General features: G+C 52.9%; 1 protein-coding gene across 1 annotated transcript; it reads left to right on the top strand.

Annotated features, from left to right (window-relative positions):
• Window positions 1-866: 866 nt before the first annotated feature.
• ZBTB47 (zinc finger and BTB domain containing 47) lies at window positions 867-24526 on the top strand. The gene is made up of 6 exons (XM_065627795.1): window positions 867-1076; window positions 11784-13154; window positions 17061-17208; window positions 17946-18061; window positions 18869-19013; window positions 19603-24526. The coding sequence occupies exons 1-6, from the start codon at window positions 1074-1076 to the stop codon at window positions 19965-19967; spliced, it is 2148 nt and encodes a 715-aa protein (XP_065483867.1). The 5' UTR covers window positions 867-1073; the 3' UTR covers window positions 19968-24526.
• Window positions 24527-25704: the final 1178 nt, after the last annotated feature.

Raw genomic sequence — 25704 nt, 5'->3', positions numbered from 1 at the left:
ATGACAGTTTTGGGGGGACCCAGCTGAGGGTTTGGATGCTGAACACCCCCCATCCTGCCGGGCATCGGGGAGCAAAATAATGAAGCCTCGCTTTATTTTGGGGGGGGGTTAGAGGCTGGCTGTGCCCCATGCTTCACATCCTGGGGGGTTTGGGGGGGGATTGGGGGGACCCCCAGCATGGCCACCACCCACCAGAACCTCCTCTAAAACCAAATGTGCCATAACCTGCCTCTGCCTGTGGGGGATCCCTATTTCCACGCATAGCAGGAGAGCACTCAAAAAAAAAAAAAAAAAAAAAATCCCCAAAATAAAACCTGATGTTATGCCACGACTCCTAAAATTGGGGTTTTTATGCCCCAAAACGCCTTTTATTTCGGGGGGGGAGGAAAAGCTCCGTGTGCCTCAGTTTCCCCCAGCGCGGTCCAGACGATGCTCCCGGGGGATGCTGCACCGCAGAGGCGGCTCGAACCCGGGATGCGGGGACAAGGGCCAAGGCGGGGGGACACAGGGGGGGTGTCACGGGTGGGGCGGGCCCCGCGTGGGCGGCGTGGCGGTGGCGGGAGCCTGTCCCTTTAAAGGGGGCAGCGGCGGCCCCAGCTGATGCGGCGGCTCCAATCAGCGGCCCCCGGGGCTCTTGGCAGCCGGAGCCGCCGCCGCTCCGCATTCCTCCGTCTTCCTAAAAGGGGCTTAACATGGCGATGGGCAGGATGAGGTGAAGGGAGAGGAAAAAGAAAAATTAAAAATAAGAAAAAACAAAAAGGAAAAAAAAAGAGGAAAAAAGGGGGGGAGAGGAAAAAAAAAGGAGAAAAAAAAAAAAAGAGGAGAAAAAAAAAAAAAAGGACGGGAGATGCACGCAGCGGCGGCGCGGTAATTTCCTCCCCCCCGCTTCTCTAAAAAAAAAAAAAAAAAAAAAAAGCAAAAAAGCCAGCCAAAAAAAAAAAAAAAGAAAAAAGAAAATCAACCAACCCAGCAAACCACCCAACCCAACATTTCTTTTTTTTTCATGGAGAGCAAAAACCCCAGGCAAGCGGAGGAGGACCGGGACTCCTTTGCGCGGAGACCTTTGCATCAAAATGGTAGAGCTTGCAAACCCCCCCCCACCCCCGGCCTTTTCCCTTTTCGCTTCTTTTTTGTTATTTCCCCCCCCCCCGCCCCGCTTTTCGCGCTCCCGGGGCTTTGCTGACTTTGCAAAGGCCTCCGAAACTTGCCCAAAAATCCTTGCAAGGGCGGTGGACGGGGGGTCGGGGCGGGGGGGGTTTGCATGGGCGTGATGCATCCTCGGCCGTGGGGGGGGGTTACGAACAGCGCAACCCCCCGGGCAATGTGTTTGCATTGGGAGCCGCTTTGGGGAGGGGGGGTTGCATGGAGTCCCCCCTCTTGTGCAGGGTGGGCGGGGGAAGGTTTTGCATTTAAGGCAAAATTGTAAAAAAAATGTCCCCCCCCCCCCCATCTTCCCCCCCCCCCATCTTTCCCCCCCCCCCGGCTCTATGTACAAGCGCTGCTTGCACGGAGTGAGGGGCTGCGGGCGTTTTGGGGTCACCCCTGGGGTGTCTGGAGGGGTGATGCGGCTGCTGGGGGGGGTTTGGGGGGTGCAGTGGGGCCCGACCCACCCCCCCCCCGCCCAGAGCGGGTGTGTGCAGCCCAGCACCCCCAAGGTTGTGGGGCCCGCACCCCCCCAGGACTCCCACTTGGGGGGCACTGGGAGGATTTGGGGCGCTGGGCTGAGGGGTGGGGGGGGGGAAACTTTTCGAGCCGCCCGCTCGCCCAGGCCGGAGGATTCGCTGGCGCAGGAGCAGCTTGCGGCTTCCTCGGCCCGGCTTGTTCCCCGGATGACTCCTTCATTTTGCTAATTCTTGCCCCCCCACGCCACCCCCAGCTCGCTCCTGCCCTGCTGGGGGACCCCCCTTTTCCCTGGGGAATGTGGGGGGGGATGCTCAGCTCACCCCGATATACCCCCGGGGTACAGCACAGCATCCCACCTTGCTTTGGGTGTGCAAAGGGATTTTTCTGTGCATGCTCTTAAAAAATAATTGATAATAATAATAATAATAAGGGAGGCCGGCTGCACCGGGGAGCCCTGCGGCAGTGACCTATTTTAGGGGCCGGTTGACTTTTTTGGAGAGGGTTGGTTTGGCTTGCAGAGAGCACGCCTGAGCTGGGAAGATGCACAAGAAATCCCTTGGGATGTGTGGTACCCATGGACTGGGTTGTCCAATACCTTGGTGCGTCCCCCATCCCTAAAAGTGTGGGGCTGTGATTGCCCCAGCGATGGCTCCGTGCCCATAATAACCCCCCGGGAGGCGTTTGAACGGCTTTTCGGAAACTGCAAGCTTGGAAAAAATAAAGAAACAACGCTGGCCTGGTGCATGAGGTGATGGCCGGGATGCTGGGCTGGGGCTCAGCACCCCCCAAGGCTTAATTTTGGGGGCGAACGGAGCCGGGCTGGGGTTGGCGCTGGCCAGATGCGCTCGGCCTGCAGAATTCCTGCTGGCGTTAAATCCATCCCTGCATCCTCTCCGGAGGGAGATGCTGAGGGACCAAGGAGGCACCGGGGTGGTTTTTGGGAGCGTTTCGTGCCTTGAGCTGGGGATGGGGACGCCCGGAGCTCACCCGAGCGGGCAGCCCTGCGAGGAAGAAGGGGAAAAGTTGGGAATTAAAAACCTTTCCTCCATGCGTGGCCTCAGCAAGAACCAGAGGAAAATTTGCTTTACGGAGCAAAAAAATCCTCCTCGTGATGACGTTAAGGGATTTTTTTATTTTTTTACGGATCTGGGGTGAAACCTGCCTGGGTGCAAACGTTTCATCTCTGACCGCGGAGTTTCCCCGAGGATGCCGGAGGGTCCCCTTGGCCGCCCGGTTTGGCTTCACGGCAGAGCTTTGTTCTCCCCGCGAGGAATTAACGGCGCGTTAGATTATTACCAGGCAAACCGCCGGAGCCGGGTGAGATAAATGGCCTTGTGTTTCTGTCTCGCGTCTGGAGGAGAGAGGCATGTCACCCCCCTTCATAAAAATAACCCGCCGCTGCCTTTGGAGATGTCTTCTTTGTGAAAAGGGAGGGCGAAGCAGGAGGTTGCCGGCGAGCCAATTAAATATTGGTTATATTTGAGGTGCAGATTTCTCCTGCTGGAGGAAAAAAATAGGGAGAAACCTTTCGCGGGTGAACTGAATGTGTCAAAACATCTTTGAAGGTCTTTGAAGGTTTTTGGGGGAAGTGCTGATTTCCCCATCCTCGCTCCGGCTGGAGGAGAAAACCAAGGGCTCTCCCGCGCTGCTGGGCTTAATTAAACCTTTTTAGAAGGGGACATGGCAGTGGCCGTGACAAAGTGAAGTTGAAATTTTGCTGCCGCATTTGCGTGACCCCGAAAAAAAGGGGATTCCCGGGTCCCCCTGTGCGATTTGCGTCCTGGATGCCCCGTGGGGTCCCCGCGAGGCTGGACGGGCAGATGCCGACGGGGAGGGTGAGCTCAGGGTCAGGCTCTGTGCCACCTGCCCCTCGTTTTTTCCTTTCTTATTTCTGAAGGAAACGCCTTGCGTTGCATTGCCGGAGCAGTGTTTGCAGGGCAAGGCTGGCCCTGCTGGGTTTCCCATCTGGGGACACCTGGGGACTTTGTCCCCATGTCCTCCGAGGCCGCTGTCCCCTCTTCAGCCAACCTCGGTGCTTCGGCTGCCTCCCCTGATAGCGAAACCTGGGATGATTTTGGATATGGGGAAAGACTGGCCATGGTGGTGCAGATATGAGGACTTAATTACAATAAATTGCCTTTTTTTATTATTATTTTTATGACTATATCTTTTGCCTGGAGCTAGAGCTGCCGACACCTCGCCTGAGTTAAAGCCCTGCAGAATTTGCTGGGCAGCCGCGATAAAAATAAGACATTTTAATGCACGTTCATAAAAAATGTTCAAGTGTTGGGCAGGGGGGATGGCTGGACTGGAGGAGAACAGCCGGTGCTTCCCAAAGAGCCCGGTCAAGGTTGGGTTTTGGATGGAGCTGGATGTGGGGACCATCCCTGGGATCAAGCGCTGGGGTTTGGGGAGGATGCTCCGGGATGGAAAGCCCTGTCTGGGATGCTGGGAGAGGCTCAACCTTGGGCCTCTCTGTCAGTTTTATAGTCTGGACTCAGGTTAGGAAACACTGTGGGTTTAGGGTCTGATGGGAGCCCGGTGTGAGGTAAACCTTGGAGGTGTCACATCCCAAATTCCAGTATAAGCTGGGGAACGAGCTGTTGGAGAGCAGAGTAGGGGAAAGGGACCCGGGGGTCCTGGGGACAGCAGGGTGACCATGAGCCAGCACTGGGCCCTTGTGGCCAGGAAGGGCAATGGGACCTGGGGGGGATTAGAAGGGGGGTGGTCAGTAGGTCAGAGAGGTTCTCCTGCCCCTCTGCTCTGCCCTGGTGAGACCTCATCTGGAATATTGTGTCCAGTTCTGGGCCCCTCAGTTCCAGAAGGACAGGGAACTGCTGGAGAAAGTCCAGCGCAGCCACGGAGATGCTGAAGGGAGTGGAGCATCTCCCGTGTGAGGAAAGGCTGAGGAGCTGGGGCTCTTGAGCTTGGAGGAGAGGAGACTGAGGGGTGACTCATCCATGGGGATCAATATGGAAAGGGGGAGTGTCAGGAGGATGGAGCCAGGCTCTTCTGGGTGACAACCAGTGATAGGACAAGGGGCAATGTGTATAAAACGGGGACACAAGAGGTTCCATTGAAATTTGAGAAGAAACTTGTTCCCGGTGAGGGTGCCAGAGCCTGGCCCAGGCTGCCCAGGGAGGTTGTGGAGTCTCCTTCTCTGCAGACATTCCAACCCGCCTGGACACCTTCTGTGTAACCTCATCTGGGTGTTCCTGCTCCGGCGGGGGGGTTGCACTGGATGAGCTTCCGAGGTCCCTTCCAACCCCTGACATTCTGTGATTCTTTGCACCCAGACATGCTCCCTGCACTGAATTTGGGGGTCCTATGAGCCGCGGGGGGTCTCGAAGCACTGTCTGCCCTGCTGCATCCATCCCCTCCCTCGGTGGCACTGGGGACACCCGGTTGGTCCCCAGGGGATGATGCTCAGCGCTGGTCCCCAGCGCGGCCGCTTGGCCGCCAGCCTGGCCGGGGAGGTCAGCGCTGGGTTTTGTCCTCGGTTCCTCCCTCCATCTTTCCTCCGCTTGTTTTTCTCAGGCGGGGGACGGCGGGGACAGTGTCTTTGTGCGTCCCCTGGGCTCTTCCACCCCAGCAGTGACTCTGCGGGTGGCCGGGAGGGCAGTGTCCCATCCCGCTGCCAGGGCTTGGGGACATCTCCATCAAGCGGGTGTCACTGGCTGTGCCGGGCGCTGGCGGGGACCCCATGGCTCGGCGTTTGCCAGGAGGATGCCGGCCCTGCCGAAATCCAGCGGCGTCTTTTTGGCGTTTAACCCCAGACTTCGCCACGGCTTAGCGCAGATCTTGAATTACCTGCAGAGCTTTTGCGTCACGTGCCGGGTCTGGCCTGAGCTGCACCCAAAGAAACCCCTTTTTGTCCCCGACCGAGGGGACATGGACAGACAGACGGTTGCATCCAGCCCGGCCTCGGTGCCTCCGCTCTTCTCCCGGAGCAGAGCGACTGGGGCTTGTCCTGGGCTGAAAATAATACGGCGCTGCACTGAATCCTCAATATTTTTGCAGCAGGGAGGATGTGCTCGCTCAGGGGACGGCGCTCCTCTTCACGTCTATCAGGACAGATGCTGAGGTCACTGAGCGGATCTCAGGGCTTGGCGATGCCCTCGCCCTTGGTGGAACGGAGGGACGGTGGCCCCGATGCCGTGATGGTGGTGGTGGTGGTGGCATCTCCCAGGAGCAGCTTTGCAGCGTCTCGTCCCCTGGACCGGTTTGCAGATGGAGGGTGACAGCAGGGTTGGCCCGTCCGTGCGTCCTTGCAAAGCATCGTCGTGGCTGTGTGCAAAAGAAAAGGAGAAAGATGCCCGGAGAGTGGCTGATGGGGTTTAAAAAATGTTTAAAAATATAAAATAAATAAGAAAGCAATGAGCCGTTAACCCTATGCAGGCTGGGAAGCCAGTGCCCGCTTCCAACAGGGTGAAACCTCGTGTTGCCTGTTGTCCCCCCACTCTCCCCAAGCCGCAGGGGCCGTGGCATTTACAAGAAAAAGCCCAAATGAACCTTTTCCCGGTTCGCAGAGGTGGCCCCTCAGCTGTAGGGGACAGGGAGATGATTTGTCCTCGTTCCCTTGCGCTGAGGACGGTCCTGCTGGGCCTGGCACTGCCGCCAGCTTCCCAGGCTGCTCCCTGGAAAAGCATCTTGGAGCCGAAGCCTGTAAATGCTGGATGCTATTAAAACAAAAAAAAAAAACAAAGGGAGGAAAAAAATAAAGTCTGGGAAGCATCTGACTTTCCCTTGGCTGGGGGGACACTAGCGCAGAGGATGGGAGGTGTTTTTTGGGGTGCCCGACACCCCGGGGTGGGCACAGGCTCTGGGAGCATCACTGAGCCCCTTCCCCTCGCATCCTCTCCCTGTAACCTGCACGTGGCTCAGTTTGGGGCATCCTCGAGCCTTTTAGACACCCAGGGGAAGAAAATCACCACTTCAGATGGTGTCACCACCGTCCTGAAGGCCGACGCTTGGGGTGGCCCCGTGTCCCGGTCCAGCCCCGCAGCATCCCGGCGGGCAGGATGGTGGGTGCTTGGGGCCGCGTCGGTCGGCGCCTCGCCAAGCGGGGCTGTCGCCGAGCTATTGTTTTCCCTTCCTGCTTGTTTTTCAGGACAACCCTCCTCTAATTAAATAAAAACACCCGTCGGAGAAGCGAACAAAGCCCCCCCGACACAGTCCCGGGCGGTGGGAGAGTGAAGAGACATCCCTGGTGAGGGGGGCGATGGGCGAGGGAAGGTGCGTTGCGATGTATTTTACCCTCCTGGCAGGTTTCCATGCGTGGCCACGGTCCAAAATTGGGTGGTTTTGGTGTTTTTGGCGAGGTACGGGATGTAAATAGTCTGGGCAGTGCTACCAGTTCTGGGACGGCTTCATCCCAGTGCATCCCAGCTTTGGGAGTGATGGGAAGATGCAAACGTCCCATCACCCTTAAATATCCAAACCTATATGTCCTCTAAATACAGAGAAAAGGCTGAAGGTCTCACCTCAAGCAGAGGGTAAATCATACAGGACTGAGGATTAAAACTTGAAGCGCGTGTGCCTTTGAGATTTCTAGCAGTACGCCTTTGTATCATTTGAATTAATCTGTAAAAATAGGGGGGGTTTAGTGCTGTTTCTTTCCTTAGCAGAAGTCAAGTTGTGGCATTAAATGGTTTCAACCGAGTTCTTTCTCCCTGAAATGCAGCAGCGTTCAAATTGAGAATAGGACGTGTTTTTCTTTTCTAGAGAAGCAAGTGCAAACATCGTGTTCAGCTACTTATTAAAGCACTTTTCCGTAATGCAATTTAATACCGAAGGTCAACGGGTGGTTACGAATGATACAGAAAAACAGCTTTCTGGTTTTTGTCATAGTTTTAGGGTTGAAAAATTTTAAGGAAACCCCCAAATTTTGTGCCCAACAGAAACTGGTTTGCAGGCAGCTGGTCTAACCGCTCTGCCCGGTGTCAAGTTGGGGGCTTGTGGCCACCTAAATGTGCTTTTTATGCCCCCAAAACCCTGTCCTTGTGCTAATACAGGAGAGAAGTACTTGATGCTCCGGTGGTGAGGGTGATGCACCTGGCTATAAATTAATAGAGAGGCCAGTGAATGTCAGAGGTGATCTTCTGGGGGGCTGCAGATTCGGGTATTTAAATATATCCAGGGTGACCCGACCTGCTGGTCCCTTCGGGGGGTTTTATTGCTGCAGGAGCATTCAGGCATCTGGCTCTTAATACCTGTGAAAATAAATAGCGTTTTATCTTAGTACATTGATTTAAATCGAGCAGCAGCCTCTTTTCACGGGAGGCGATCGGGGTCCCCGGTCCAGCGAGCATCAGCATCTCCTTCGGCCGTTGTTCCTGTATCACCTGCATCTCCTCCGAGCATCCCCAGCCGTCAGGGCTCGGCCGACCTGCGTCCCTCTGTCCTTCCTCGCTCTGAGCATCCTCCTCATCCTCTGGCCGCCCTCCCTATCCCGCTGGCCGTTTCAGGACGGGGCTTTGGCAGAACCGCTTGGAAACGCTCTTAAAATAGAGCCGGATGGCAGGGAGGGCTGTCTGGAGGCACCGCCGTCCCCTTGGGGTGGGGACTTTGTGTCCACACTGCTTTCAAATCATTTTTATGGGTTTTTTTGGGTTTATTTTTTGACGCCAGGTCCCCGCCTGGAGGTCAGCGGTGCATGGTGGGGGGCGGCACTTTTGGGGTTCGCTCCGGTTTGATGGCCTGGGGGGGGTACCAGGGGTGGGATGGACATGGGATGGGTGACCTGGGATGCTACATTGGGCTTTTTGTGGGACTAAAGCGATGCAGCAGGCCAAGGTGGTGATGCTGGAAAAGAGGAAAACAGATTTTTATTTAAAATACTTTTAAAAAAAATTGTATTTTTATTTATTTTTTAATAGATATTTATTTTTATATATTTTTTAAAAAATATATATATTTAAAATATTTGCGTTTTCCCAAGGGAAGGGGTAAAGGGTTTAACTCTCCCATTAACCCCAATTAATTGGTCTTTTCCGCCCTGATGGGGTTACAGAGACGGGAGCAGCCTGGAGGGGTTATTTTGGGGCAAAATAAGGTCTTTCTCAGCATCTCACCCTGGCAGGCGCCTCTCGGCTTAGCTGGGGCTCCGTCTCCGGGCGAGCTGAACGAAAAGCATCTGATAGCAATAAAGAGCAAAAAAAAGGAAAAAAAAAAAAAACCAAACCCTCCCGCTGACAAGCCGGGGCTGAAGTCACCGAGGGGACGCGGCCAAGACACGCATTGTCCTCAATGCTGGGACTGATTAGAGCCGCCTGGCAAAGCCCGGCGCTGGGTGAGGGGTCACCCCCTTTTGCCAAAAATCCTCGATCTGGAGCAAAAAAAACCCGACTTTTGTTTGTGCTGCCCAGCGGACCCAATTCCTCCTGTTTTGAACCTGTTTTTCCATGGCTGTGGCCATGCCGAGGTTGGAGCATCCTATACGGAGAGATGGATCCCAGGAGGGAAAAGAATGAATTTTATATATTTTTTTTTCATAGCAAAAGCGGAGCAAGAGAGTCCCTGGCAAACAGCAAACGTCTCCGCTGAAAGCTTGCTGTCTCTACGGCGTTCGATATTTATTATATCTTTATTTATTTTCTGGGGTAGGGGTGGCTGAGCCATCCAAGTTCCTCTCGTCGAAACGTCCTTGGCAGTCGCGAGGCTTTGAAAATACAGGGGGGTAGATGGATGTTCCAGCTGGGAAGCAGCATTTTACAAGAGGATATATAAAGAAAGTGTTTTTTAAATATATATATATATATTTGTATATATAGGACTTTAAAGAAATAGATAAAATATATGAAAAATATATAGAGATATATAAAAATATATATTAAAACCCCCTCTTTTACTTACTCTTTGCTCCACTCCAGGCTGCAAAGCCAAGAGTTTGGAGGAGACTTGGGTTTTTTTCCCATTTTTCTCTGGGTACAGTCATTTGCTGGGGCTCTCCGGGGCCATCAGGATGATGCGAAGCAGAAAACCTCGTTGGTTGGGTGGGTTGTTTGTGGAGCAGAAATTCAGTGAAAATGAAAGATTTTGGCAGGGAGGGGGAAGGGTTTTTTTTTGTTGGGAAACCAGAGAAGAAAACACCCATTTTTAAATGATTTAAACATTTTTGTCTGTGTGTGCTTTTGCCTTTGGCTCACAAAAAAAAAATAGATAAACAAAATGTGTCTTGCTGGAATTCATGTGTTGACCAAGAGCTGCCATTTGTCCCAGAAAAAAAAATGGGAGCTGAGAAACTCTTTTTTTGGTTTTTTTGAGCAGGAGGTGCAGGATAAACCTGTCGGGTTGAACCGTCCATCTCCGCCACTGTTCTGCACAACGTCCTTGGTCACATCCCGCAATAGGACGTGAACGTGGTTGGATCCATCTCCATCCATGAACTGGGTGTTCAGGATGGAAATCCAAACAGAAGCGGAGGGAAAGGGGATGTCCCACCTGCTTTTAGTACGGAGAGTGGGATTTAGGATGTGGTGGCCAAGAGGCCACCAGCATCCTGGCTGGGACCAGCACTGGTGTGGCCAGCAGGCCCAGGGCAGTGACCGTCCTGTGCTGGGCACTGGGGAGGCCAAACCGCGAATCCTGGGTCAGTTTTGGGCCCCTCACGCCAAGAAAGGCCTTGAGGTGCTGGAGCGAGTGGAGAGAAGGGAACGGAGCTGGGGAAGGGGCTGGAGCACAAGTGTGATGGGAGCGGCTGAGGGAGCTGGGGGTTCAGCTGGAGAACAGGAGCTGAGGGGAGACAGGGACACAAAGAAACGGCCTCAAGTTGCGCCAGGGGAGGTTGAGGTTGGATCTGGGGAACAATTTCTTCCCCAAAGGGCTGTGGGGCATTGGAACAGGCTGCCCAGGGCAGTGCTGGAGTCACCATCCCTGGAGGGGTTGGACAGACGGACATGAGGTTCTCAGGACATGGGGCAGTGCCAGGGGTGGGTTATGGTTGGACTCGATGATCTTGAGGGCCTCTTCCAACCAAAACAATTCTGTGATTCTCTGATACCCCTTGTGTTTGGGGTGCAGCCAACAAACCCGTCTGGGGGCTCAGGTGTCCCCAGGAGAGGTGATGAAGGCCCGGGGTGGTCTGCACCTTGCAAAATACGTATGGAATAAATGAAATATCCCACAAACACAGCCTGGGGAGTGTTGGCAGTTGCAGAATTTCCCAGCCTGCGGCTGCCACTCCCAAACTTGAATTTTTGCAGGTAGTGCCTTTCCCTGGGTGATTTGAAATGGGCATTAAAAAAGAGAATAAATCATCCTGGTGACTCCAGCGAGTGAGGTAACTGCTGATGTGAGTCAGAGCAGGTGGCAGAATTCAGTGAATATTGGAGGATATCGTGTTTTATGTAATTATGTGGTAGAAGTAGGGAAGTTTAAAATCCTAATTTATTTCTAGCGAGATGGTTAAATCTCAGCTGGTACCTAAAATTGTCTTCCTGCATGTCTTCCTGAGGTCCCTGTCTGGTTCAGGAGGTTGAGGATGTATTGAGGCATCTCCTCTTCTGCTTGGCATCTCCCTGCCATCATGGACAGCTGACCCAGGCTTTGGACCTCCTTGGTGGTGGGATGGCCATGGTGCCTCCTATTCAGGTTGAAGAGATGTCAATGGATGCTCGTATGGCCTTGACCTGTCCTTTCTTTGGGCTTTCTCCTCCTTGGTTGAGTTTCCCAAATTCAAGGTGGTGGTGGAACTTCTTGGTTGGTGTCTCCAAGTTGGGCTTGATGGTGGAGCTTTTTGGTCTGGATCTTCAAGCTGGGCCTAGTCGTGGAACTTCTTGGTGTTTTGAAGCTGGGTCTGGTGGTGGAGTTTTTTGGTCTGGATCTTCAAGCTGGGCCTAGTGGTAGAACTTCTTGGTGTTCCAAAGCTGGGTCTGGTGATGGAGCTTTTTGGTTGGCATCTCCAAGCTGGGGCTGGTGGTGGAGCTCCTTGGTTGGCATCTCCAAGCTGGGCCTAGTCATGGAAATTCTTGATTTTTCGAAGCTGAGTCTGGTGGTGGAGCTTTTTGGTTGGCATCTCCAAGCTGGGGCTGGCAGTGGAGCTTCTCAGTTGACATCTCTGACTTCGGGTACATGGACAGGGATGGGTGGCATGGCCAGGAGGGTGTTTTCCTGGGAAAAAGAGCCCTCTTGAATTGGTTTTATTTCTTTCCTCCCCACAGCTGATAGTTGAAAAAACAACTGACTACCCTTCGGCTGAGTACTCCCTGGTGGAGGATGTAGCCCTCCACTTCACGTGTTTGATGGACAGACTGAACGAGCAGCGCCTCTTTCAGCCGGACTTGTGCGACGTGGACATCGTGCTGGTGCAGCACAAGAGCATCTTCCCGGCGCACAAGGGGGTCCTGGCAGCCTACAGCCAGTTCTTCCACTCTCTCTTCACCCAAAACAAGCAGCTGCAGCGCGTGGAGCTCTCTCTGGAAGCCCTCACCTCGCAGGGCCTCCAGCAGATCCTCAACTTCATCTACACCTCCAAGCTCCTCGTCAACTCCTGCAATGTGCAGGACGTGCTGAACGCGGCCACCGTGCTGCAGATGAACAACATCGCCTCCTCCTGCCAAGATCTTCTGGACACCCGCTCGCTCAGCCTGGCCACCGAGATGGCCCTGCCTGCCGAGGGCTGTGCCGGACCTCCACCCTACTACTGTGAGATCAAGCAGGAGGTGGATGCCCCTCATCCCAAGATCTACGCCCGGGAGAGCAATGACCCCTACTCGGTGCGGGTGGAGGATGGAGCAGGTGGTGGGACGCTCCCCCCTGGTCCAGCCAAGCAGTACTACAAGGAGGAGAAGGATGGTGGTCCAGGCGCCGTCTGTAAGGTGGAAGGCGAAGAGTCTGAGGAGGACCTGGACAGCCAGGGTTCGTACAACCGGGAGCAGATCATCGTGGAGGTGAACCTCAACAACCAGACCCTCAACGTCTCCAAGGGCACGGAGGGGAAGGCGACCGCCAGCGAGGCGGCCGTGATGGGGCGGCCTGATGGTGATGGGGGCGACACGGAGGAGGATGGGGAGGAGGAGAACGAGGAAGGAGAGGAGGAAGAGGAAGAGGAGGAGGATGCGGAGGTGGGCGAGGAGGAGGAGGAGGAGCACAGCGAGGAGGAAGACCTGGAGGAGACGACAGAAGAAGAGGATGATGATGATGATGATGAAGATGCGTCGGAGGTGAAACGGGAAAAGGGTGGGCAGCCTCGCAGAGGCAGCTGGGCATCCAAAGCCACCAAGCCTTCCATGGCAACCAGGTCTCAGGAGATGTCCAAGGTGGAAGAAGAGGAGGAGGAGGAAGAGGAAGGCCAGCGAGGGAGGAAGAGAAAAAAGGAACAGGACGGTTTGGGCCAGAAAGTGAAGCTGGAGGAGAAGCAGCACTATCCATGCAAGAAGTGTCCCCGGGTCTTCAACAACCGTTGGTACCTGGAGAAGCACATGAATGTCACGCACAGCCGCATGCAAATCTGCGACAAGTGCGGCAAGCGCTTCCTGCTGGAGAGTGAGCTGCTGCTGCACCACCAGACCGACTGCGAGAAGAACATCCAGGTGAGCCAGCCATGGGGACGTCCCACCAGGGGATGGAAGTCCCACCAAGAGGTGGAACATCCCACTGGGAATGGGCATCCCACCAAGTTGGGAACATCCCACAAAGTTGGGAACATTCTACCAAGTTGGGGACATCCCACCAAAAGGAGGAGCATCCCACCATGATGGGACATTCCAGTGGGGGAGGGACATCTCACCAATTTGGGGACATCCCACCATGATGGGACATCCCACCAATGAGTGGAGCGTCCCACTGGGGATGGACATCCCACCAAGTTGGGGACATCCCACCAAGCTGGGGACATCTCACCAAAAGGAGAAGCATCCCACCATGATGGGACATCCCACCAATGAGTGGAGCATCCCATGGGGGTGGACATCCCACCAAGGTGGGGACATCTCACTATGATGGGACATCCCACCAAGTTGAGGACATCCACCATGATGGAACATCCCACCAATGAGTGGAGGGTCCCACTGGGGATGGACATCCCACCAAGTTGGGGACATCCCACCAAAAGGAGGAGCATGATGATGGGACATCCCAATGGGGGAGGGACTTCCCACCCACCATGGAGGACCTCCCACCCAGCTACACCATGGGACAGGCTCCTGCTCAAACAATATTTTTGATGTTGTGGTTCCCACATGGCAGATGGGAGGAAACCTTACTTCACCTGTGACTCTTATTCAGGCTCAGGAGGGTCCCATGGTGACATGGGACTGGAGGATTTGTGCCAAGGGACTGTGGCTTCCCCTTGGCCAGCTGGAATTATTTTTGAGGAGTAATTTTTCTTTGAGTTCATTCAGTTAATCTGGATAAAAACATTGCGAGCTCCTGACGGAGACACACTCCAGCCTTTCCCACCCAGGCTGAAACCAATTTAGCCTGATTCAAAGCTTTGCTGACACCAGTTAAAAAGGTTTTAATCTGCCTTTTGTGCTCTTTAGCTCGTGTAGCAGCAAATTTCTGAATGCATTTGACATCCATGTGTGGCTCAGGCTTGGTGTGTCCTTTGCCTGATGCTAACGTGTGTCCTTTGCCTGATGCTAACGAGATCCCGTGTTTGCAAATCAACTCCATTAAATCAGTGAAATTTTGGGGGGTAGGTAGACATCCCATCAGAGCAGCAAACGTGTTCCTGCAGACCCCTCCAACCCACCTCCTAATTCCCGACGAGGTGTTTTGCATGACACTGCAGCTACTAATTAAAAAAAATACCAACATCTGGAGAGCTTCACCCATCATCCATCCCACCGGCGACCGGCTTTTCAATGATCTTGCAGCTCTCCTGGATGAAGGTAACTCAACCCAAGGGCTACTGGAGCCCTTGGCCAACGGCTCCCCACATAAAATAGGGGAATGAAGCAGATCTTGGCATTAAAGTTTTGGGGGAATGCAGAGGTGGGAGCTGTCTCGGCTCGAGCCTGCACTGACCATTTGTTGTGTCTTCCTGAAAAATTCACAGTGCCGAGGTTGCTTTTATTTTTGGATGCTTTATTCCCCAGAAATGGGCAAGTGCAGCTCCGATACCTGCATTGTGGTGGCTGTTTCGGACCCCATCGTAAAGCCTCTTCAATTAAAAATGGATTTTTGCGGAACGTTTCTTCAGCCTCATCTGCTTTCCTGATGGATAACGTGCCTTTTTTTTTTTCATTGAATCATAGGATGGTTTGGGTTGGAAGAGACCTGGATCATCTACTTCCAACCCCTCTGCCATGAGCAGGGACACCTTCCACTAGACCAGGTTGCTCAAAGCCCCATCAGACCTTTTTTTTTTTTTCCCACCTTTTTATCCCTTTTCCAGGTCATTTCTGAATAGGATGAACCACAACTGCCCGTGGGGTGACCTCCCTCCACGCAAAATGTGGATCATTAACTCTCACTTAGTTGAGCACTGCTAATTTTACAAAGCGCCAAATTCACTCCATTTGCTCTGATAATATTGAACAACTTTGTCAATATACCATGGAATTATAGCTGGATAGAAAAGGGTTTTTTTTCAACTATTTACGTATAATGGACAGTATTTTATTTTATTATTTTATTGTTATTTTATTTTATTGTTATTTTATTTTATTGTTATTTTATTTTATTGTTATTTTATTTTATTGTTATTTTATTTTATTTTATTTTATTTTATGTTTTTTAAGCAAAATCCATGGAGGGACCATCTCTCGTATCCCATTTGGGTCTTCTGCTTTCTTTCCCTGTTTTGTCCCCAAATTTCATCCGTCACGTTTAGGTATTTGGCTTCATCGCGCTCCCTGTGATCGTTTCCCACCTCTGTCCGCAGCCCTGCAGGCACCCTAGTGGTTATTCTGTCTCCGACGGAAAAATTATTCATCCTTTGCTTTATCAGGTTGTTTCTCAAACTCTTTTTTGGCCAGATTCAGTATCATTTTCCCCTTAGCCTGTGAGAATTTGTCTTCTCATTTTTTTTTTTGCTCATTTGAACGTTACTTCTACGTTTTAAAGTGATGCTTTTTTGCAGTAACTGAGCCCTCCAGGGTGCTCGGTCCCATCCTGGGGACTTTCCTACATCTGCTGCTTTCCCTCTACCTTTAATTTTAAGATTCCCATGCAGCTTCTTTCATTTTAAGTGGAGGAAACGGATATTGATGTATCTTTAGTGACAGACTCTGGTCTTTAATTTGTCCTGAAATATCTCTTAAAGCAGAAATAAAACTCTTTTGGTCCATGGAAGTATTTACTTGGGAACAGTGAAACTCAGAGGACTGCTCGTGTTCATATTCAAGCATGGCAAGATGAAGAAGACAAATGTTGGGAATGCCTCTCTGGCCCTAATTTTGCCTTCCAGGCACCTAAACATAAATATATATAGCAAGATACTGTGACTACATGGCATAAGGGTATATTTTCCACTGTATCACAGCCTCATTTGGTGCAAAATTTGGTGCAATTTACTGGTACCACTCCGCCGTGCTGTTGCTTGATGCCTCCAAGGCGTGAAGGATTTTCTCAATGCACCTGCAAGAAAAAGAGATGGTTTTGTCTCTGTTGGCCAAGAGGAAGAGGAGTCATGGAGAGATGAAGGGGAAGGAGTGTCCCTTGGCTCCTGGCAGGGTCCTTGGCCAGGTTCTGCCCACTGTCCCCATGCTCCAGCAATGGTTTCCAGTGTGGACCTCGCTCTGCCATGTTTCCGTGAGCACCAGCCTGATCTCACATACCCCAAGCTGATCTCGCACACTTCGAGCTGATCTCACACACCTCGAGCTGATCTCATGCGAAAGTTGGAGCTTCTCCTGGGAACTCTCTGAGAAATATTGAACTTGGAGCTGAAGCAAATCTCTGCCGTAACTTCTTGGGGGAGGCTTTGCCTGTCACGCTGTTCTGCTTGTGCTGATGGACTGTTTTTGGGTCCGTTTTCATCCATTTGTGTATGTTTGGAAAACTCATTTAGTGGTAAAGTATCCATAATATCTGCTGAAGACTGAAGTTGTTCTGCCCTGGCTTGGGCTTCTTCTTGTTCCTGTATTCTTTGCAGCCTCCTAATGCACAGGGGGTTGTTTATTTATTTTTTTTTTTTAACATAATGGCTTAATTGTGTGCAAGAATAAAATCCTCCGTTGGGAACAGGGCCTTGGTGCACAAGCTGCTGCTCATGCACGTCCTGTACATCCATTGATGGAGAAGCCACCTCCTTCCCTGGAAAGGCATCGCCCCTTCCCCATCCAATGGATAAAAATTTGAGTTTCGGAGGTTTTGAACTGATGAGGTTTGTAGCAGACTTGCTGGTCGCTATGGTATTTGATGTTTCTGTGTTAGGTTTCGCAGTGACATTCCCTTTCAATGGATGAAGCTGAAAACCTGGCAAAACCAAACTGTTGGTGGTACCAGGGCATGTTCTCCTGCATCCCTGCCCATCTCCTCTCTCCTTGCAGTGCGTGACGTGCGGGAAGGGGTTCAAGAAGCTCTGGTCCCTCCATGAGCACAACAAGATCGTCCACGGCTACGCTGAGAAGAAGTTCTCCTGCGAGATCTGCGAGAAGAAGTTCTACACCATGGCCCACGTGCGCAAACACATGGTTGGTGAGTGCGGGAGGCACCGGTGACGCAGGGAGGTCTTTGTTAGGGTTATTCACCCATCGGTTTGGCCATGAAGGGTGTTTTTTTATTGCTGTCGTGTTCTGAGTTTAGGGCTGGACTTAGTCTTGTATGAGCTTTCTAACATCAGTGCAAGGGCCTTGAAATTTGGCCCGGTATTTAAAGCAGAATGTATGTCTGCTCAGTGCTGGGTTTGGAGCAATTAGGAATGGCACTGGGGAAGCTCATTTATTTTATTTAACCAGAAAAAAAGACCTAAGAAGTGATCAAAGGAGGGTTTAAAGTGTAACCATCCTTCCCATGTAAAAGAGGACCACACCACGCCAGCGCCGGCTTTGAAAAGCAAATTGCAGCTGGCAACAGTGGTTGAGTCTCTGGGGCTTGCAGGCACCAAACAGATCCAAAAAAAGGGGGTTTTGGTGGGTGATTAGGGGAGTACCTGAAGAACCATCCCTGGAGACATCCCAGGCCAGGCTGGACGGGGCTCTGAGCAACCTGAGCTGGTGCAGATGTCCCTGCTCATGGCAGGGCTTGGACTGGATGAGCTTTGACGGTCCCTTCCAACCCAAACTGTTCTATGATTCTGTGTTGCATCTTCCCGAGATGGCTTTGGGTTTGCTGGGGTTGGGCGCTGATGCTGGAGGCGACAGCTGAGGCTTGGGGAGGTGGATGGATGCTGGGGGTGCTGGGAGGGCACCTGACCCTGCTCCTCTCCGCTTCAGCTCACACCAAGGACATGCCCTTCACCTGCGAGACCTGCGGGAAGTCCTTCAAGCGCAGCATGTCCCTCAAGGTCCATTCGCTCCAGCACTCTGGAGAAAAGCCTTTTAAATGTGAGGTAAGGTCCTGTGTGTCCTCCCCTACCCTGCATCCTCTCAAATGGGCACAAAAGCACTGATTTGGGGAAAGATCTTCTGCTTTTTGAAGCTTTCCCTGTGCTTTTTGCCAGCACAGCTCTAGGGATGCTTCCTCCTGTCCTAAACTTTACATCCCCTCCTGGTTTGAGGGTCCCACCAACACTATGATGAAACCGGTGGCCAAGGTCAGGATCTGGAGGAGACTGAGGGGAGACCTCATGGTGGCTACAGCTTCCTCTCAAGGGGAGGAGGAGGGACAGGCACTGATCTCTTCTCTCTGGTGACCAAGGGAATGGCAGGAAGATGTGCCAGGGGAGGCTCAGGTTGGACATGAGGAAAAGGTTCTTCCCCCAGAGGGTGCTGGACACTGGAACAGGCTCCCCAGGGAGGTGTCACGGCCCCAAGCCTGACAGTGTTCAAGAAGAGACTGGACAACGTCCTCAGACACACGGTGTGACCTGTGGGGCTGTCCTGTGCAGGGACAGGAGTTGGACTCGATGGTCCTTGTGGGTCTTTCCAACTCAGGACATCTTATGATTCTCTCTGCCTGGTGTCTGGACCTTGCATTCCACCCCAAGCCCATCTGCGCCTAGACCTTACGTCCCACCCCAAGCCCATCCAGCCTGCAAACCTGTCTGAGTATGTCCCAAAAAAGCCATTTATTTGGGTTCTTTTGCAGGGAGGGAAGTGATTTGTGCGCTGCTCTGTCATGCTGGTGATTTGGGGAGGGATGCGGAGGGTGTTTTGGGGTTCTTCTCAACAGCTCATCCCCTTTCTCATCCCCACAGAACTGCAACGAGCGCTTCCAGTACAAGTACCAGCTGCGCTCCCACATGAGCATCCACATTGGCCACAAGCAGTTCATGTGCCAGTGGTGTGGCAAGGACTTCAACATGAAGCAGTACTTCGATGAGCACATGAAGACGCATACAGGTGAGATCTCCTGGCTTTGCCCTCAGCCCCTGCAGGAACCCCAGAATCAATCACAGAACGGTTGGGGTTGAAGGGACCTCTGGAGATCATCCAGTCCAACCCACCTGCTCACGCAGGGTCACCAGAGCAGATCACACAGGATCGTGTCCAGGTGGGTTTGAATGTCTCCAGAGAAGGAGACTCCACAACCTCTCTGGGCAGCCTGGTCCAGGCTCTGGCACCTCAAAGGAAAGAAGTTTCTCCTCATATTCAGATGGAACCTCCTGTGTTTCAGTCTGTGCCCGTTGCCGCTCATCCTGTCGTTGGGCACCACTGAACAGAGTCTGGTCCATCCTCTTGACATCCACCCTGGAGATATTTATAAACATTGATGAGATCCTCTCTCAACTTCTTCAGCTGAACGGCCCCAGCTCTCTCAGCCTTTCCTCACAAGAAAAGTGCTCCAGACCCCTCATCATCTTTGTAGCTCTTTGTAGCCCCAGGGAAGAAGTGATGGGATGGGGGTGGCATCTTCGACTGGATGGCACGATGGGGTTTTGGGAGGGATGGTCCAGTTACTGTATTCTCATCCATCTTCCCCCATCCTTAGGCGAGAAGCCCTACATCTGCGAGATCTGCGGGAAGAGCTTCACCAGCCGCCCCAACATGAAGCGGCATCGCCGGACCCACACGGGCGAGAAGCCGTACCCCTGCGACGTCTGCGGCCAGCGCTTCCGCTTCTCCAACATGCTCAAAGCCCACAAGGAGAAATGTTTCCGCGTCAGCAACCCCTTGGCTTCGGACACGGCCACCACCCCCCAACCCGCCGCCAGCCCGGCCCCGCTGCCCCCCGGCCCTGGCGTCTCCCCCCTGCCGCTGCTTCATCCCCTTCCACAGACCCTCCCTCCTCCTCCTCACCTACCGCCGCCCCCTCCCCTGTTTCCCGCGGGGAGGATAAATTCGAACAACAACTAGGTGTCCCCCCCGACCCCGACCATGCGCCCCACGGACTGCTCTCCCCCCGGGGAGCCAAGGCTTTGCTTGCTCTCTACCCCTCTTCCTCCTCGTTTTGAGGTCGTTTTGGTTTTTTATTTTTATTTTCACTTTTTCTCACCTGTCGTTCTCCGCGGAGACGGGGAGCAGGAGGAAGCCCCCGCCGAGGAGCGTGGATGTCCGTCCGTAAGGGTGTAGGTAAAAGGCGTCGCTCTCCGTTTCATCCTCCCGTGCGTCGGCTTCATCCTCGTGCCGGGATGCTGGCGGGGCTCGGAGGAGCAGGATGCCGCCCGGGGTTGATCTCACCGGCATCGCGTGCTCGCTCGCTGGCCGAAGGAATTTCCGCCGGCGCTTCAATATTTATAATCAGCCGAAGTCTAGGTAGTGAGTGGTGCTTGAATCCCTGTACTGTAAAGCTGGTCTTTCAATTCAGGCTCTTTTTCCCAAAAGGTTGAGAGGCAGGCACCGCGGAGGAGCCCCCGCCAGTCCCATCTGCTGGCCCCGGTGGCCCATGGCGAGCAGATGTCCCCATTGGAAAGCCGTCAGCCCACTCTCGTTAGCAGCCCTCGCCACGTCTTCCTTCCCCGTGATGGGTTTTCCTCCTCGATAGGCAAAAGCACAAACAGCGATGGCATTGCGTCTCGGGGCATCGGCAGCCCGCGGCCAGTTCATTTTTGGGGTGCCCTTTCTGCTCATCCCAGCAGGAGCCGGGCTCCTGGGGATGCTCTGGAGTTGGCGAGGTGGCCATAGGAGATCTCAGATGGCCTTGGGACTGGTGGGAGGGTGGCTCCGTGGCAATCCGGGTTGGAGGAGCAGGACACCGCTGTTTCTTGGTGGAATCAGCCCAGAATAGTGCCTTAACAATTCGAATAAACCCCTGACCGATCGGATGAGCTCCAGGTTGGGTCCCATTGCAAGGTTTAGAGCTAAAGCAAGACCACGTTCAGCTTGATGACCATGTCCCATCCTCTAGCTTGCTGCCCGTGTCGCTCTCCCCAGCGTTACCTCTCCCCGTGGGGTTGGCAGCCGTCGCCCTGCCCTGGCCTGGGGGGCCAGAGGGGACCAGTGAGGGCTGTGGTTGGTTTGGTGATGCCCCGCAGCATTGCTTAGTGTTTCTCTGGCCACACAATGTTCATTGAAGTTGAGCTGGTCTTTGGTTTCACTTAGGCTGGCTTCATGCTGGTGGAAGAGACAAAGAGAAGGGCTTTGCTGTTACCCTTTTTTTGGACGCTGAGGTCCCAGCAGGGTCTCTCACTGCTGTGCACTGCCCCAGGGTGTTGTGTGTGGCCTGACCACGGCGATGTGGTCTCCTTGCTCGGGGAAGTGTCTCCTTTGGGGTTGAGGAGAGCTGCAGAGCATCCAGCATGGCCAGAGGGGTGCTGGCCAAGAGATGAGGTGTGTTACTGCCCATGCCTTGCTCCCAAGGCCAGTGCTATGGATGCATGTAGACATGGGTCAGGTCATGGAGGAGGTGGTGAGCAGGGTTGTTGGTGGGCAAGAAGGAAAAGAGGACACTGAGTGGGCTGCAGGAGCCCTTTCTCATTTGCACCATTGCTGGGGACAGCGAGCCACGTCTGGCTCTTCAAGAAGTCTTGGTGCTTGGTCTCCTGGACCAAATCAGCAAAGCGCTTGGGCAGTGCTGAGGCTGTCTCTGCAGAGACAGGGGGATTCAGCCACGTGCTCAGGGGGTTTGCTGACTGGGGACATGCAAAAACATTATCCTGACAGGCAAGGGTCAGGAGAGCACCCAGAGTTCTCCTGAGTGCTGTTTGAGGTGACCGGTGTCACCTCCTGCTGAGTGTTGTCTCTCCGTGCCTGACAGACGTTGCTGAGAAGTTGGGTGCTCTTGTCGATGGTAGCATGATGGAGCAACAAAACGATTTTCATCCTCGTGTTGGCTGGGATCCTGTGGATCCTCAACACAGCCGTCGGTGAGCTCACCTGCATCTCCATCTGCTTTGAGCAAAGGGAGGATGCTATGGCAGAGCTGCCTCACCATATTGACCTTCTCAAGTGGGCAGCTTCTCTGCTCTCCTTTCCTTCCTCCGTGACGCTAGGGCTCATTGGGATGGTGCAAAGTGTTCTCAAACACACACCTGTGAGGGATGTGGGCACTCAGCTCTTGGGGCCATTGGCTTTCTGAAGGGACCATGACCCAGACTGGAAGACGATTCCTTTAGGGAAGCATTTAGCGATAGCTGTGGAGGTGATGGAGGACCTCAGTAGAGTGGTCCATGCTGTCTCCTCTACCTGTGTGTCCCAGGCCCCGTCCCCTAGGGCTCCCTTGCATTTCTTTCCCCTCACACAGCCTTGACATGGGATGGGAGTACGGCACCCTGAGGGGGACTCACCTTGCCTGTAAGATCTTCTGTGATGGAGCCTATCAGCCTGCCCGGCTGATAGACCTTTCCCTCCAAGCAAACCCCTGCGCCAACATGTGCTCCCTTGTATCTGGAGGTGGCTTTCCCTGTCCCGGTTCATCTTCTCCCCATGAGGACCTGTCCCATTTGGACGTCACTGCAAGAGGAGAGCTTGTGGAGGCCAGAAGCCCAGCAGAAAGCCCAGTGACTGATTCCAGCTGTGTTTGATCCCCTTCGAGAGCCTGCCCGGAGAACCCCTTGGAGACGTTGAGATGTGACCATGCACACAGCACTTTGGAGAACCAGATCCCTGCTGCTCCCTCCCCTCTCCAAGGCCTGGGCAGTTCCCAGGAGTCCTACATGGCCTCTGAGTCCTTTTGTCTACACCTTTATTCAGCCCCGATGTCTCTCTTCATGTCTGGTTTTCGTTAACGAACTAAGAGCTCAAAGGAGTCACTCGCGCAGTGTCTCATCCCGCATCCATCCCAGTCCCACCCCTCTGGGTTGGACGGGGCAGGAGGCGGGGGACTTGGGTCCTTTGTTTTCAAGCTTTTTATATTTTATTTTAAATTTTTTTTTAAATTTTTTTTTGTGTGTGTTTAACTCTTGCACCTTAATCTCTCACATCCCTTCTTCAACAGACCGTGAGGGTGGAGAGGGGCTTGGTTTCCATTATGCTGTTCATGAATATGCCGCGACGCAACGTTCAGCTGACGACTCTGCCCACACACCTCACCCCGGACCCGCCCGGGTTTGAATTCGTTTTTTCCCCCTTCATTTGAACTCTGGGGAAGGAGGGAGTCATGTGAGGGAGGGTTATTTTTGGTTTATATGTCCCAGGAGCCTGGTAGCACAGACCAGTTAGCCTCATGATGCCCATGAGGCATGGCTGGCCCTACGGACCACAGCCATAACCCCAGCGCGGTGGGAAGGTGATGGATGGTTGGGTGGATGGATGGACGGATGGATGGACGGTCGGCGGGTGGGAACGGCTGTGACAGTGCAATAGAGACGAGCATCCGCTGCTAGACAACTCCACTGATTAAACTCTTGGTTTGCCCGAAGTCGAGAGGGAAGGACGGACGGACGGACAGGCGCCCTTTGTTCACACGGACGGAGAGAGCTTCCCCACGTGCAGCCCTGCCTCGTGACACGTAACCACAACGGGAGTTGGGTCGAACTCGAAAAGGAAGGAAATAATAATTAAAAAAAAAAAAAAAAAGAAAAAGTAGGAATAAGAACAGTAGCATGGAACTTGAAGGAAATGAATGAAATTCCAAGCACTTGCCTCAAAAGTGGTTTCTCATGCCTGGTGTTGGGCTCTGTGTTATTTTACAGCATTCAGTATTGGTTGCCCAAACATGCCAAGTTAAGAGTGTATCGGTGGCTCTACTAGTGTGAACAAATTAAACAAAGCACTTTATTCTGTATAGACAAGGGAAGGCGGGGAGGGGAGGGGAAGCTTGGATGCTTTATGGAAGCGTCTTAAGTAATGTTCTAGGAAATGTATTATTATTATTAATTTTTTTTTTTTTAATGACCATGTGTAATCAATATATGTTTATCTTTAACTCGAAGTACAGCAGTTACTCTCTTTGGGACGGTGTGATGAGGGGGAGGCTGAGATGGCCGGGTTAGTCCATCAGCATGGGGCCAGCTGGGGCGAGTCATTCCCTACCGCAAATATGGGTGAGTCTTGCTTTATTGATGGCCCCGTTGGCCAATGTCCAGGAGGTCCCAAGAGGTGCATCAAAGCTGCCTTCCAGGCACAGCTCATGGTCAACCTTGGCACCAAGGGCCCAAGACGCATCCCCATCCCGAGCCATCTTCTGCTTGGAGGTGCTGGGGCTGCTCTCCGGGCCACCCATGAGCAAGACAAGTCACGGTAGGCCAGTTTGGGTTGTCCCTAGAGGCCAGGTCCTTGGCCATGCTTTGAAACCCGCTTTTGGCCTCTCACCAAGGCAAGTCAGGGGTCTCTGAGCTCTGAAAGTGGTGAGAGGTCAGAATTGGGCCTTTCCACTGCGTTCTCCCAGTCTGGAAGTGTTATGACTGTTACCAAAGAGGTTGCAAGTGGAAGGACAGAATCAATAAACGATTTGTCTTTTATAAAAGAAAATCTAAAGCTCCACCATTTTCTTTGATACCTTAGTTTGTTGGGGTTTTTTGTTGTTTGTTTGGGGTTTTTTCTTTGGTTTTTTTTTTTTGTTTTTCTTTCGTTTTACTTTTTAAGTCTCTGTTCAGGTAATTGTGTGAGGAGTCAGCACCCAGTAGGATGGGCTTCCCATGGCACGTTCACCGCTGCCATTGCTTCCCACCTATAGTTTTTGCTGTATGTTGGGTTTGGTGGGAGGTATGTGCATGTATGAGACAACTGAACTGCCGCGGGGGCCAACACAAAAACAGCTTTTCAGGGAAGGGTGATGAATGGGTGGAAGAAGGGGCTTGGTGAGGGCTGAGCTCCCAGGTCCTGGTGGCTCCATGAGATTTGTGTGCGCTGGGGCTCTCTGAGCTCCTCTGTAAGCACTAGAGAAATCAAGGAGCCCATTCAAAAGCACCGAGTGCCTTTATTGATGTAAAATGGAGCAGCGGAAACCTCGCCAGCTAATGTCAGCACTGATCTTGGGAAGCCGATGGAGGAAGAGATGATCTTCCTCCACCCTTGGGATGTGCCTGCTGCTTTGCTGCTGGCATTGGCAGAGAAGATACCCACATGGGGACTTGTGCTGGTGGAGCTGTGTGAATCTGAGCTGGGAAAACACTGGGCAGCAGTGAGGAGCGATGCCTTTCCGAGTGTTCATAGAACCACTGAATCATAGAATCATTTTGGTTGATAGAGACCCTCAAGATTTATCAAGTCCAACCATTAACCTAACTCTGGCACTAACCCATGTCCCTAAGAACCTCATCTCCACATCTGTTTAACCCCTCCAGGGCTGGTGACCCCACCGCTGCCCTGGGCATTTCATGTTGGCATTTTTTACCTGTGATCACCTTTGGATTCAAGCAGCTTCTTGGTGAGGTGGTGGTCAACATCTCTGGGTGAGTCTTCCACTTGCCGATGTGCAACTCTGCTGCCTTGGACCAACACTGGCTTATATACGCTGAGATTTGGCCCTTGTTGCTCAAGTGATGGGATATTTCCAGCTCTTCTGGGTCCTTTTATCCAACAGCTATTTTCCCTTTTAAGGTTTCTTGCCCTGTGCCAACAATGGCACCTCCCACAGCTTTATGATGAGTGAGAACCACGGAGAGCACTGAAGTCCTGTTAACTGTATTCCCCATGGACAGTTGCCAGGTGAGTGACCAAGGATGGGGACAAGTCTGAATCGCCGCTTCTCAAGCCGTTATCAAGTGACCAC

Source organism: Caloenas nicobarica, chromosome 2 (genome assembly GCF_036013445.1).
Source record: "Caloenas nicobarica isolate bCalNic1 chromosome 2, bCalNic1.hap1, whole genome shotgun sequence".
NCBI classification, from domain to species: Eukaryota; Metazoa; Chordata; class Aves; order Columbiformes; family Columbidae; genus Caloenas; species Caloenas nicobarica.
The sequence above is the reverse complement of the archived record's forward strand: the minus strand, read 5'-3'. Positions and strand labels throughout refer to the sequence as shown.

What these genes read in the sequence shown, in the direction of transcription:
- ZBTB47 (XM_065627795.1), top strand. An exon ending in ACTGCGAGAAGAACATCCAG is followed by an intron (nt 13,155 to 17,060) that starts GTGAGCCAGCCA and finishes CTCTCCTTGCAG; the next exon opens with TGCGTGACGTGCGGGAAGGG. An exon ending in AAAAGCCTTTTAAATGTGAG is followed by an intron (nt 18,062 to 18,868) that starts GTAAGGTCCTGT and finishes TCATCCCCACAG; the next exon opens with AACTGCAACGAGCGCTTCCA.